The sequence below is a fragment of the Echiichthys vipera genome (genome assembly GCF_963691815.1).
Source record: "Echiichthys vipera genome assembly, chromosome: 20".
NCBI lineage: Eukaryota > Metazoa > Chordata > Actinopteri > Perciformes > Trachinidae > Echiichthys > Echiichthys vipera.
The window spans coordinates 12,367,902-12,383,044 of NC_139845.1; the positions used below are offsets into that span (position 1 = coordinate 12,367,902).

Here is a 15,143-nt window from a genome sequence, read left to right on the forward strand (position 1 = left end):
ATATTCATTCATGCCATTACGAAGTTATTAAAAGTAATGAACCTTGTTCTTGAGGCTATTAATAGTTGGTGTGAACAACAGAGATACACACGGTCAAGGAGAGAGAAAGAGAGAGACAGAGCAAGTGAGAGTGCAAGGAAACTGTAATGCTTGGTGAACTCCTTAATATCCGCTCTGCATGCTCCTCACATGCTTTTCAAACAGTGTGCGCGTGGGTTTGTGAGACACACACACACACACACACACACACACACACACACACACACACACGCACGCACGCGCACACGTACACACAGAAGTAAAAGACTAGACTTACTGTAATGAAACAGGTGAATGATATAACAAGTGTGTGTTAATCTGAGTGTGGTCTAGTCTTTGTTGTTCAGTTGGCATGTGTATATGGGCTAAGCCACGTCTCTGTCTGCGTGCAAGTGGATCTTGCCGTGTACCTTCTTTGCCAGTGAGAGTCTGTCCTGTTGGCAGTTCTCAGCCTGCTCGCTGAGTGGCTTCGAGAGCCGGGTCACCTGGTCCTTGAGGAGTTTTTTTTCCAGCGACTGCCTCTCGCTCTCTGCTAGATTCACCTCAAGCTAAATGCACAGAGACACAATGATGACAGTTTTTTTCCCATCAATGCGTGTCAAAAAAAGAAGGAAGAAAAAGAAAATAAAATGTGACCTAACTACGGGTGGCAGGTGTATCGCTAGGGACCCAATGACATGCTTCATGTCGCATTTGGTGCAATGGTGGCACTATGACAATAAACTTTACATTTTGGCCTGTAACTTTTGAACTGAAGTCTTTTTTTCCCATAGATTATGTGGGTCTTGATAAATCTATCAATACAAGCTATGACTATTTGCGTCTGCCATTTTTAATTGTGTTAAAATCTGTTTTCCCCCTCGCAACTCCTCCTACAAATTTTGAGCAATCATCACCAAATATTTTACAGAACATCTCTGGACCAATGCCGGAAAAAGTTACTTTTTCAGATTTTAGATGTTCCATACAGTATTGCTAAATCCGGCCCTTAAAGTTTGCTGAAATATCGTTTCATCCAATTGACTTCACACTTGGCAGGTGTTTTGCTGAGGACCCAAGAGAGTGCAGTGACAAGTGTGAAGTAGATCAGATGAGCGGTTCTCTGGAACGCTGCAAGCATTCTGCCCGCTCCTAATGGGCACTACACAAGTTAAGCAGACACCATGTACAGGGCTGGATTGCAAATATATGCTTATATGCAATTTTATCACAAAACAAACACCTTGTAATGTTGTGTACCTGCTCAATCTTCTTGACCAGCTCTACAGTTGAGGGGTCGTTGCCTTTCAGCTCTTTGTAATCAGCTGTTCGATTCAGACCTTCAAGTGTCTTGTCCCTGGCTTCTGACAACTGAGAGACAGAGACAATTAGAGAGCAAAACAAATGCATAATACAGGCCTACATAACTGCATATGCAGGCAAAACTGTAGCCATCAAGTCACTGTCTTTGCGGTCTAGTAATGAAAATAATGCAGTAATTTCCCACAAGTGCACCCTTCACACAAGTGATTAAGTAAACAACATGAAAAGCAAGATATCTAGATTTAGTCAGCTCCTGTCTGTGTTCCAAGCGCCTTGTCCTCTGGGCATTTAGATCCTAATTACACAGGGAATTTAAAAAAAAACACTTAAGACATTTTCTCAACTTAATGTAGTGCCTATATTGGAGGTACACTTCACATTAGGTGACAAGTCACTGGCAATTCGTGATAAAAGAAACCAAAATATAAAAACGCCACCGGATCCCTCTAAGGGACTTATTTCAAAAAAGTATTCTGACATCTCTCACGACAGCAGAAATAGAACGGGAGGTAAGGATACAGACGAAAGCATAACGATGATGAGTTAAAACTGCAGAGACAAACAAAAGGCAGGCTGGAGGACAGGAGAAGTCATTAAAATGAAGTGAGGGGACAGCAAAGGCATTTTAGATTCAGTCCTTTGGCTCACAATCTTATTCTGAAACAGCTGCAACCAGTGAATGAGGGGTTAAGGGTGTAATATATAGTGACATGGTTTATTGATTAACTGTTAAGATGAATGGCAGAAAATTAACATCTAATACACTAATTAAGGCACTCTGTGGAGTTTTTTTTTATCAATAGGCAAGGTAAGTTTTTTCATAAAGCATATTTCATACACAGAGGCAAGTCAAGATGCTTTACATAATACATTTTTTACAGACACAGGTAAGAGAAGTGCATAAAACTCATTTTTACATAAAGCAAGTAGCTAATAGTGTTAGGGACCAATGTTTTTTTATTATTGTAAACCTGTCAGAACCAGTTAGTCAGTCCAATTTTGTGTTGTTTGTCCAGGCTTTGTTTAAACACAGTTACAATTCTAGTAAGTAATACTGAATTTAAATATGTTTAAAACTTTGCCCAAAATGTCTAAAATGACTCTTTGTATTAGATGGAACATTGAGGTTCATATTTTTATTTCGGGTTTCTACTGGAACATGTTTACATGCCTAAATAAAAAAACAACAACCTATTTTTTTTCTCATACAGTCTGTCTGAATAAACCTGGATTCACTCTCTGTCTGAAAACGCTCTGGTTTAGCGCCTGTCTCTTTAAGCCCCCCCCCTCTGAAAAAGCCCAGTCTGCTCTGATTGGGGTCTGGGGTCTTCCACATCTACACTCTTGGTGTCTCTGCACTGTCATTGCATCCAGGGAAGGACTGTAACAGCACTGTAGCAGCACACACACACACACACACACACACACACACACACACACACACACACACACACACACTGCAACTGTAGACATTAGTTGTGACATCACAACTGTACTCTGACGGCTCGTTTAAGGGCACAGTTTCTAAGTAATGGCTGTGAGCTTTTCTCTGTGGACTGAGTATTTTCATACTTTCAAAGTATAACATAGCATCTTGACTTTTATCTTGCTTTAATATCAAAAGACATGGAAATCTCACTTTTTATAATATAGGACCTTTAAAGGAAAAGAAACTCAAGGTTAAGGGGGTTACTTGATAAACTGCTTGTTTGGACCAACGGCCTGAAACCGAGATTTAATGACCTTGGGATTTGTTCCAAACAGCTCTTTTGTCGTGGAGAAGATATACTGTATAGACTCATTGCTGCACCTGGATTCACCTGGTCATTCTGTTTCATGCAGAGCAGTTGGCTCTAAAATCCCCTATTCAATGTAGATTGTAGAGACATGACAAATAAGACGACAAGTGACCTCGTAACCTGTGCAGGTACTGCAAATGGGTATGAGCAATTTAAGTAGCTACAGTATCTCAACAGGGATGTTACAGACAATACTCAATGGCCACATTTTAGTAAAAATAAAGGTAGGCTATATATAAAAACATATGAAGCTGAGATGATCAAGGAACCATGACAGAGACCATAAAAGGAACACCAGCAGAAAATAGAAAGAAGGAAAAAAACACAGAAGAAAACAGAGAAAATATTGAGAAGGAGACAAGTGAGTGGATAGGCGGCAGAACATAAAGAGAGGAGTGGGGAGGAAAAACAGGATGTGGAAAAATCCTGTACACAGGGGTCTGACCTGCCATGACCTGGCTAATCAAACAGCAGCTTCTATCCACTCAACCATACGGAGTGTGTATGTACACGCACCTGTGCATGTTTACGTGCCTGCATAATGTGAGAAATGATGTGTCAGAGTTGAAAGACAGCGTGGAACAAAGTGATGGTTCCTATTTTCCCTCCCTTCACGGAAGAGATTAATGAAGCCTCTGAAAACAGACAGTGAGTCTGATTAAAGCAGACTTCAGTGTTCAGTGCTCCCTCAACGTCATATGACTCAAGTTTTAATTTATTAGTATGACTGTCATGTGATTAACTGAGGTGTTTGTAAGGCTAAAGTTACAGATGCTCAAGGGAGGGAAAGAAAAAAAAGTTGAGAGGCAGACAACACAGTAAGCATCTGATAGATTAAAAATCAGAGATTGAGATGAGAGTGGTGCAGATGTACACTAAAAGACTGATAAAAGGCTGACAGATAGAGGAAGATAAAGAGCAAAGGAAAGACAGCATGAAGTCCAGAGTGAGGACAGGAGGAAGTGATAGGATGTGAAAGCAGACAAGAAAGACAGAATCCGAGAGAGACAGGAGATGCAGAGAAACAGGAATTGGGGCTGACCAATGGGGAACGGGGTTATCTGCAGTTTGACGTTCACGGTAAAAGCAGAATGAATGATCAAAACCAAAACTAAGCAACAAAGCCGGAAGAATGATCATATTTCCATCTGAACATGCAAAGGAAGGACACTAAACTGTAAATAATCACAGTGACATTGTGTCAACTATTTTTGCTTAAAATAACAACTTCAAAACAATTTTGATACTTCAATGAATTGTAAGCAAGAGAATGGCATCTCTGTTATTCCCTCTCTGCTCCCCGTACACCTGTTCTAACACACCGCAAACTATGTTACTGATTCTTGTGAAACTGGATGTTTCTCTGGCTTTCCCTCTGATGTGCTCTGACTGCTCAGCCTTGACTGTGTGGGATTTAAACAGGTGGACATTAGGAGCTTTACTTGTTGCTGAACTAATGCTAACACCTATCTGCTGCTAACTGGAGCTAGCCATCAGCTAGTTAGCTTAATTAGCTGTGCTGCCAGGACTGGGAGCTTCTGGGAGAGTTGGTGTTTACATCCGAGAACAGGTGCTGTGGACCGCTGGAAGTATGAGGTTTTCAGGCTTCGGGAAGATGGTGGTGGTGGGTTGGGGGGGGGGTATAGAATAGAAATACTTTAATGATTTATGGGAAATTGCACCGCCGCTGTCCTTCCAGAACCATGGTCTTGTGAACAGGAATCAAAACCAGGTTAAGCCTACATACAGACATCATGGCAGAGGCGAAGAAACCGAAAAGGAGGTTGAAAGAGGGAGTGGCTGCGGCTAACTTTAACAGTGTCTGAATGTTAGAAAGTAAGTGATATTTCTAGGGTCTTTCAACGCAGATATTGTCTCGATCAAGTTACCAGTGCTAACGCTCTCACACCCCCTTGGAGAATACTAACCTAGGGGGCGCTATCATGACAGAGAAATAGAAAACTTAAATTTCATCTTTTGGTATTTAAAACTCTATGAAATCAGTAATTTATTCTTTGTGTTTTGGTAGACTTGTGTACTAATTTGGTGCTGCTATGTTACAATTGATGAATGAATATTCAGTGTTCCCATCTGAGGCAAGTGTGTGCCAGTCCCCTGATTGATCTGTGTTACACCCTCTAACATAACCACACTAAGCCATTTAAACACTACATGATGGATGGGATACAGCACGTCTCAGTCACTCTGCTTCTCCTCTCTCCGCTCTTCAATCAATCAATCTCCTTTTTTTCTGTGTTGTGCCCTCGCTCTAAACATTTTTATACCCGCCCTCTACGCTCTGTTCGTATGCGCTGATGTTTGTCTGTCTCTTTGTATTCATGTGTCTCTGTGTCAGTGTCTCTGTTCTGCCTGCCTGCCTCTGTGTTTTCTTCATCTGACTGTCACAAAGAATTTCTGCTTTCTTGGCTCATGAATGCTGTAAAGTATCGTGCGTGTCACAGCAGCCACGCAGAATTCAATTTGCATATCATTTACATAATATCCGCTCAGTTGGTAGTTAGCATGATGGCTTAAAAAGCCACATAATAGATGGCACACTGCATACTTAACAGTATAATAATAAAGATAAATAATGACCTTATTTACATAACACTTCCCAAAATTAGGTTACAAAGTTACTCGCAATTAAAAAGGGACGAAAGACAAAGGGATCAGATCAGTAAAGCAGAAAGGTCAGTAAAGTACAACAGCAGTAAAATCATAATCATTATAAGGTTATGTAAGGTTAATTAGCAGAACATGTGAGCAGAGGAGCTGAACTGAAGCTTTCATAAGCCCAAAAAGAGGAATACATTTTAATTGGATATTAAAAAGTGCATTTTAATTGGGCTTCTACCTAAAAATTTGACAGAAGGCCATATAATATCAGAAACAAACATACTATTAGTTATATTTACATGGGTAATGTCAAACTGAAGTAATGTTGCTTTGGAGAAAAACAAGTAAGCTGTTGGTTTTTGTTTGGGTGAGAGAACGATCTGCAGCAGGGTAGATTCTGGGGGCATGCTTTAAATCATACATAACAACCTTCATGAGCTTCATAAAAACATAGAATCAATAAAAGCAGACAATGCAAACAAACAACTGGGATAAAAAAAACATTCAAAGTTAAGGGGTATAAAATTGTTATGGTAGAAATCTCTGTCAACAAAAGACCTCACGTTCAACCTTTAACTCTCACAGGAATAGTTATAAGGTGCGGTAAAGGTAAGCTTCCTGCCTGCAGAGGACCTAAAGCCATGTCAATGCTCATAAGACATTAAAAGAAAGATGACTAGGGGCCAGACCATGAATGATCTTAAAAGTAATAAGTGATTACATGAGATATGTGATCACCCCAGCAATATATATTAGCAGACAAGGTTAAAAAAAAAAAAAAAGCCTTTTTTTATGTCTGAAAAGCCAGTGCAAAGAAATCTGCTGTGTGAATCTTGAGCAGACCTAGCTGACTGGTGGTCTAACAAGAAGACGTCATCGATGGACTACTGTTACACTGTTGTGACTACATTTGGAATACATCCCAACTTGAGGCATCATCGTGAAGATAAGTCAAAGGACAGAGTGGGGTTTTATAAACCTTGCAATGAGATTAACAGTCGGGTCCCAGTATAATCAGCCTTTTTATTTCTGTGTGCCTGCTTTTCCTGCTTTCTCCCTCCCTGTCTCACTTGAAGGTTCAATATTGTAAAATGTGAGATTTTCATGTATTTCACAGTGCAGAGAGTGCAGATGCAAAGACCTGGAAATGCTGACCAACCAGAGCGAACTGGGCTTTTTTGAGAGGGGGACTAAAAGAGAGAGATGCTAAAACGGAGCATTTCAGACAGAGGGTGAATACAGGTATATTAAAGCAGTCATTATGAGCAAAACTAATGTGTTTTTGAACATTGAAGCATGTAAACATGTTCTAGTAGAAACCAAGAGTAAAGGTATGAACCTGTAAATGAACAAAATATGGGACCTTTAAGTCTCATATACAACACACATTCACTTGCACACATCTATCAAGATGCGATTCACAGTGGGTTAATAAGTTCCAGACGTTTTGGACAAAGATTGAAGAGAAGGATAGACAAACAATGTGATTCACCACCATAGGGACGCAGCAGTATGTCATCAGCCCCAACCCGGTTATAAATCCTACTCCATAACTGACTCTGTGTGTGTGTGTGTGTGTGTGTGTGTGTGTGTGTGTGTGTGTGTGTGTGTGTGTGTGTGTGTGTGTGTGTGTGTGTGTGTGTGTGTGTGTGTGTGTGTGTGTGTGTGTTGTCTAAATTTAACTCTGTCTGTATGTTGGTGATGTTATGTGAGCATGTGATTTGGTAACAGAAGTAGAGCTAGTCATTATTGGACTATTGAAAATTATTCCGATGTCGCTGCAAAGGTTATTATAACAACTTCACAAACACTGCGATGATATCAGCCTGTGCGCCGATGTGTGTGCACCTGTTATGTGTGTTTGAGGTGTTGACGTGCCAGCGACTCATAAACAAGTAGTAAATTCAGAATCCAACACCAACCTCGGTTTACTTTGTACCAATTAAAATTCCTCAGAGCAAATGAAAGCCTCAGAGTATATTGAACTTCAATAGTCTCACAGATGGCCCGATCTATCTTTGTCAAAATTTCCCATCAAAGGGGGGAGGGGGTGTCTGCAATGAGCAGATAAACTGGTCACAGATGAATACAAATACACAATATATATTATAAATCGACAGCAAAGCAGTTTCATGGAAATGGAATTCGCATAGAAAATGAATTCACAGCGAGAATGAATTGAGCCGGCAAGCCTCCTGCAATAGGAGAGACCCCTGTGATTCACTTTTTGTACCCGGGGGGTGGGGTGGGGATGACGGGTAGACGGCTGTGCAAGGAAAAACAGTGATTTAGAAAATGATTTGACATTTACACAAAGAGGAGAGGGAGAAATATGGAATGAGCGGATGGATGAATGAACAGACAGATGAACTGATTCACAAATCTGAGATGAAACTGTTGTTTGTTCAAAACTTCCAGAAGTTGCAAAGAAGACTAATGCCGTTTTTCTACTGCAATGTACCACTCGACCATACTCGCTCTTTTTTGATTTTCCTTTTGCAAAAGTTGTGGAGAGTACCATCTACCTGGTTAAACGTGAGCCGAGTTGGTACTAGAAGGTGGAGTTAAAACACTCCAGACCACGGATCGGTCAGAGAAAATCATCACTAATGCAACAGGGACATCGGGGCATAAACCCGTGATTTTGGAATAACCAAGCTACCATGAATGGCGACCGCAATTCTTTTGTCAACTTGACACGGACTTTAAAAAAAATCCCACAAAGCTACGCCGTTCAAGTGAAATGCTGACTTTCCTCTTTTTGGTTGGAGATGAAAGGATTCAGGGAGTGTCACGTTGAAGATTATGTTAACAGCAGTTTCACATGGTGGCGCTTGGGCGATGAGCTGAAAATCCCGCCTACGCTGAGGGGGTACCACCCGCGGTGGAAAACAAAAAGAGAGAAGTAGTGGTATCAGAAATAAAGTCAAGACAAGCAGATCTTTAACATCAGTGGCAACAAGGCTACAACAAGATGGCTACAAGAGTCTACAACCATGCTAGCAGCTGCACACAATGCTAACATGGTGATGTTTAGCAGGTATAAAATGTACCTTATTCATCATCTTGAATGTTAATGTGTTATTTTATAATTAGCACAAAACTAATCTCTCAGATGTGCGATTGAACCAAAGTATTGGACAAATAACAGTTTTGATCTGAATGTAAGAAGGACATTAATGTCTACCAAATTTCATGGCAATCCAGACAATATTTGTTGAGATATTTCACTCAAAACCACAAATGTCAACCTCATGGTGGCTCTGGAGAAGTCAGTGGATCATCAAAGTCAGTAGGATTTGTCCTCTGGGGATCATAAATGTCTGTACAAAACCGGCAGTCATCATCATCCATACAGCCGTGCTGCTAGCAAGGCTGAAAAGGACAGAAGGTAGGAATGTTCTTTCTCTGCAGCCAAATGCAAGGGGAGTCAGATGTCATGTGTGAAAAGGGGAAGGGAGGTTGTAAGAGAATTTTTAGTACAAAATATACACTTCCAGTGAAAGAAAAAGCTCAAGAATGCTTCAAGAGAACAATGAAAAGGAAGGCTGGTCGGACAAAGGTGAAGAGGGAAAGAGTAAAGAAAATAAAAATGAAGAGTAAACGATGGAAAATGAGAGTGAAAGAAAAAGGATGATACTGACAAGCCCCGCTGTAGCATACAATAAACAGCAGAAGGAGTAAACAGATGGAGAAAAGGGACTTTTTCTCTTCCAACACTGTTCATCCAAAAAGAGCACAAGACTCGGATATGAAGTCTGGTCCAGCAGCAAGTCAAAACCAGTCAGTCTGATCCAGAGCAGTAACACACCCAATCCCATGACGCAGCAGCCATTGGCAGGGAAACTCAGCGTGTGCCTCTCTCAAATCTCTCTCCTTCCAAGCGTCTGTCACTCTCTATGTACTGCACAGTTGCCTGAATGTTTGTGTTTTTATGTTATTTATTCATGTGTGTCTCGGCCTGTCTCTGTGAGACTCGTGCAGTGTTTGGTTGTTTGAATTTGTCCCTCTTGATTTAGATCCTCATCTTCTTTCTGAATGGAGTTTATTCGGCAAAAGTGCTGTTTCTGTCTCTGTTTAAACTTCTGAGAACGCTTGAACACAGTCAGTTCACCTCAACAAAATGAAGTGAGAAGATCGGGCTAAATATTGACCACTTTTGAAGAGTGTTCAAAGACAGCTTAGAGACATACGCAAACCGTAAAAAACACGATTCATTCTCACAAATGTACGATTCTTACAATGTTTGATCTAAAGCGCTTTGTCTCAGACGGAGAGGAGATGGAGGATCTGTTCGTGCTTGCAGTAGTTTTGTGTGGAGTCTCGAGAATCTTTAGTGAGACATTTCATAAATGCTATAGTAAAATTAATCGGGAAAATGGTCAAATAAACACTTTTACTGATAAAAAGTACAATAGACACATAAAGTCTATATTTAATTAGAAATTCCAATGTCTTATTATAAAGGAGTAGCTTTGAAAGTATTTCAAAACATCTGCTCGTTGTGCTCTAAGTGAATCCTCTGATGTCTGCAAGTACTGCTTTATGGAGTTTTTGTACTAAGCTATTCTTTTTGGAGTTCCCCTGACTTGACAAAGATAAACATCAAGTTGAACAATAGTTTCCAATACCCAATACACACACAACTCAATATACTCAGACAATAATCCATTTCTAGGATCCTATGACGACTCTCCACTGACATCACATGCTGTAAATCACATAAATGTCTAAAATTTTTCTTTTTTTTACAAGGTGGAACATTCACACACACACGCACACACGCACACACACACACACACACACACACACACAGATGGACAGTGGCCTGCATAAAAGTCAAAGTCTTTTTCAGTGTAACTTTGATCATCTGATCACACCAGGTGGAACTAATTGACAGGCCTAACTGTTTCCAGATAGGATTTTGAATCCAATGAGCTATGCCACATCATCATGTAATCGAGCTGTGATTGGACACTGGGGAAATGTGGACAGCTGCGTACACTGAATATTGCGCTCAAATTAAGGGATACGTGAGAAAATGCGATTAACACAAACTGTATAGCCCGGGACCCAGACGAATCTGCAAGGTCATGTTTTATTTGCTCTGGTCCCCTCTCGTTCTGACAAATTTCCAATCACTGTTCAACTGTTCATCTCATACGGGGCGGGATTGATATGATGACTGACAACTTGCAGAGTGTTCGCACGTCACACAAAATACATGATGATGTAATTTGTGACTCCTGCACCCTTGCACCGGGGACACTACGGCACCTAGAGGAACGCCAAAATGGCTGCAGTTGATGTAGAACTTTGTGTCAAAGTAGAATCATTCAGTTCGGATGGCAAAAACGACAACACTCGTTGAGTCATATTGAGGCCACATTATCACAGGTCATCTCTGCACACTGTCATCTTCTTTTTTTCACGTTCCGTTGCTCTGATCCAATTGTGTCCAGAGGCATTTTGGTCTACAGCCATTGATAAACACATGGAAATCGAAAATAAACCAAGCAGCTCCAGACTAACTCCCATTTGTGATTTGGCCAGAGGCTCCATAGGAAACCACACACAAGTTTCAATGTGCTCAATCAATACAATGAACTGCCTGTAGGCGGCCCAAACTAGCCTAAGTCCTCATTTTAAAAATGAAGAGCACAAAACTGTTATGTACTCAAGTGCACCTTTGTTGTCCGAAAAGTATCTTTACAACAGGTTCTTTTCGCAGCAGATACTAATTTTAGAAAAAAATGGTGTTTTCATTAGTTGTTGGCAAAGAATGAGCAAAGACAAAAGGAGAAGTGAGTGTTCAGAAACTGTCATCACTAAAAAGATTTGAATGAATGATTTTTTTGAAACATGTCTATTACTCATCCTCATCTATTTTAATCCACCTCAGAAGTACACAGTTTGCAGTTCTGAAAGTTTAGTGGAATTATTTTTTTACCGGTACCGGAACGACAGGCTGTGAATTGATGTATTAAGAAATTATTTTGTTTTGACTTTGGCTGTGTATCTGCTTAATGTCTGTGTAAGGATGTGTATCAGTGTGTAGAATTTATGTTGCTATACACAATTTTTCCCCACCTCTATCTGCAGCATGGTGATCTCTCCCTCCAACTTTTTCTTGAGGGGCACCTCCTTCTTCTTCAGGTCTACCTGTCTCTTCTCCTCATTAATCTCTAACTGTAAGTCTCTCATCTCCTTCTCCAGGGTCTCCAGTGTCATGTTGCCCTTAGTTATGGTCGCCTCCTGGATATTCACCTTTTCATAGTAGTTGAATAACACCTCCTCGTGCTCCAGGAGCTGAATGCCACTGTAGGTGACATACACCAAGACAAAGACATTTGATATATACACTTTAGATTCTCCACTTGACTTCATTATGAAAACTCCAAATCACGAACGTACAGAAAATTACGGCGCTGCATGGCAGTTTCATGGTTCTTGTTTATTTCCAAGAGTCCCTGTTCCTGGAGGTTGATCATTTGTGTGACTTTCATCAACTCCAGCTTGTTGTCCTCATACTCCTGAGTGATCTGATGCTGCTTCCAGGATACCTAAAAGAGATTAAAAAAAGAGTGTGATGTGTTTTAAGACCTATAAGAGGACTCTTAGCGATTATAAAGGGATACTTTTGAACTGAATTTAGATGAAGGCTAGACTTGCACTGCACACAACTGACTCATAAACCAAAAATAATCACTTGTACATCTGTTTAGCTTCAAAGGCAAGCAGTGCAAATATACCGTTTGTTATTAATCATTAGATTTAATTAAATGTAATTCTCCCAATTGATAGTGCTAGACAATAACTTTAAAACAACTAAGAGGACACATACACGGCAGACAACATACATATTCACAAACTGCTGTAAACTGTGAACTGTGCATGGCTTTCTGTTTAAGAGTCTTATGAAACACACAAAGATACATACTGGCGTGGGTTCGCCACCTTAAAGTTTCTAGGTCTCAGACAGCTATAGATGAGCTCACTCAGACCAACTCAACAACAGCTTTGACTCTGTATCTGTATAACCCTAAGTCATGTTACTTTTAATGACATATTTACCTAACAGTAGAAGTGTAAATCACAAGTTTTTTCACAATACAATATTGTGTCGATCCGATATTTGCTAATGTCACGAAGTCTGCCACGATACAATTTTGATTTGGTTCAATTCAGGGGCTTGTGATTGATTTGAGACGATATCGTATGCCCATTTAATCATCAATCAATCATTTTTATTAACTCAAAAAATCAACTAAAAATATGATTTGATCATTTTTTTACTGAGCTCTTCCAGACATTGAAATGAAAAACAAGTTATTGTTTTTGACAGAATAAACATAAAGCGGGGAATTACAAAATAAAAGGTGCATCTTATAAGATAATATGTATTGATATGTATCACTCCTACTTTACATATTCATTAACATATTTAAACTGTGTGTGTGTGTGTGTGTGTGTGTGTGTGTGTGTGTGTGTGGACCTTGGAGATGTCATTGTGCAGTTTGTCCCTTATTTTGGAGCTATTAGAGATCTTCATGTGAGCCTTTGTGAGTGATCTGGAAAGGACACATAAAGAAATGTATCAGAGATATTATGCACCATAAAGGGGAGGCAGATATAGCTTCACAGATGATTATCAAAAAGTGCACAGACTGCATTCACTACATATGTACACACCGGTCCTTGTTGATGACAATGGTACGTTGGATCTCAGTCTCATTTTCCAGCACTTCCATCTGCTCCGCCAGCTCTGTGATTGTCTGTGAGGCGATCTGCTTCAGTCTGACGTACTTATTTTTCTCTTCCAAAATCATGTTGCACAGTTTAGAGTACTGTAAAACTCTAAGAGAGAAAACCCTAATTAGCAGTGAGCCCACTCTTGATCAGGATTTTAAGACCTGCCTAATATAAAGAGCAGGTGTTTGACTATCATTTTACAGTTATCTGTTATCTATCATTTGGATTTACTTACAGGGATGGCTGCAAAACAATTTTTTTACCATCTTATATAAGATGGAGGATTTATATCCCTGGCCAATGACAGTTGTCAATGGCTGACTCGCCCAGATATGGACAACATCTGCTCTCATTGGCTTTAGGTCAAGGTGTGCTTTAAATAAAGTTGGACAATATGGACAAAAATGTTGAAATAATCATTATATTGTTAACTTAAAGGTCCCATATTGTAAAAAGTGAGATTTCCATGTCTTTTTTTAACTTTAAAGCAGATTGAGGTGCTGTATAAATACTGTAATAAGAATGCACACAGCCAACACATTCAAAAACTGTGAGATGCTGAGAGCGCAGATGCGAAATACCCTAAAACACTGACCAATCTCAGTAGACTGGTCTTTTTTGGGACGGGGGCTTTAATAGACAGGAGCTAAAACAGAGTGTTTTAGAAAGGGTGCACTTATTTTTTGCACTATTTTGCTGGTTAATCCCTCCCCATCTTTTCTTCAGAGATACTCAGCCTCTCTGGGATGCTCTTTGATACCCAATCATGTTACTAACCTATTCCTATTTAACCTAATTTATTCTGTTGCCACTATTTTAAAATGTGTTGCTGGCATCTCATTTTCAAAAAACGATGACATTTCTCACTTTCAGCATTTCATATGCCGTCTTTGTGCTGTTGTGCAATGTTTTTTCAAATCATCACATTCTGTTTCTATTTACATTTTTTGCAGCGTCCCAACTGTTTTGGAAACAGGGTTGTACGGAGACAGGATACACAATATTTCATTATCATCCTGCCTGGATGCAGTTTTTGGGGTGGATCCATATCAGACTGTAGTCCGTGACTGTGAACTAATTGAATGTAAAGGGAGTCTGCTGTTATACTGGGTGGTGCCAGATGCATTAGTCTGAACACTGAAGTATGACCAATTAGTAAGTTTGGGTTTTGTACCCAGACAACAATGTGCAGATGTCTGAATAAACTGCCATCCCAGCTGTTACACAAATCAGAAGAGCCAAACAAATAACCAGGGATTCAATTATCTGCTGCATTGATAAACTGTATGGGAATTCAATTTGCTGCCCACACTAATCATTAATGGTAATGGATATCTATTTATACAGCGCATTTCTAGTCCTACGACCACTCAAAGCGCTGTACAGAACACGCAACATTCACCCATTCACACACACACACACATTTAAACACTGATGGCAGAGGTTTTGGGAGCAATTTGGTGTTCAGTATCTTGCCCAAGAATACTTTGACTGGATGTGGACTGGAGAAGCCGGGGATCAAAATGCTGATTAGTGGATGGCCCGCTCTAACTCTTGAGCCACAGCTGCCCCACAGCCAAGACCATAGACATATTGTGTAAATACTAGTTGACCCTGGATGTAGAAAAAACG

At 40.1% G+C, this 15,143-nt stretch overlaps 1 protein-coding gene across 1 annotated transcript in view; it reads right to left on the reverse strand.

Moving 5' to 3' along the window:
• The window catches only part of ccdc146 (coiled-coil domain containing 146), a gene marked incomplete at its 5' end in the record, with an annotated part of 50,287 nt that overhangs the window by 4,581 nt on the left and 30,563 nt on the right, over positions 1-15,143 (reverse strand). Inside the window, 6 exons of the mRNA XM_083935084.1 lie at positions 450-587; positions 1,279-1,389; positions 11,850-12,078; positions 12,174-12,322; positions 13,255-13,330; positions 13,452-13,616. Coding sequence (XP_083791210.1) covers positions 450-587; positions 1,279-1,389; positions 11,850-12,078; positions 12,174-12,322; positions 13,255-13,330; positions 13,452-13,616 — 868 coding nt within the window. The remainder of the gene's footprint in view (positions 1-449; positions 588-1,278; positions 1,390-11,849; positions 12,079-12,173; positions 12,323-13,254; positions 13,331-13,451; positions 13,617-15,143) is intronic.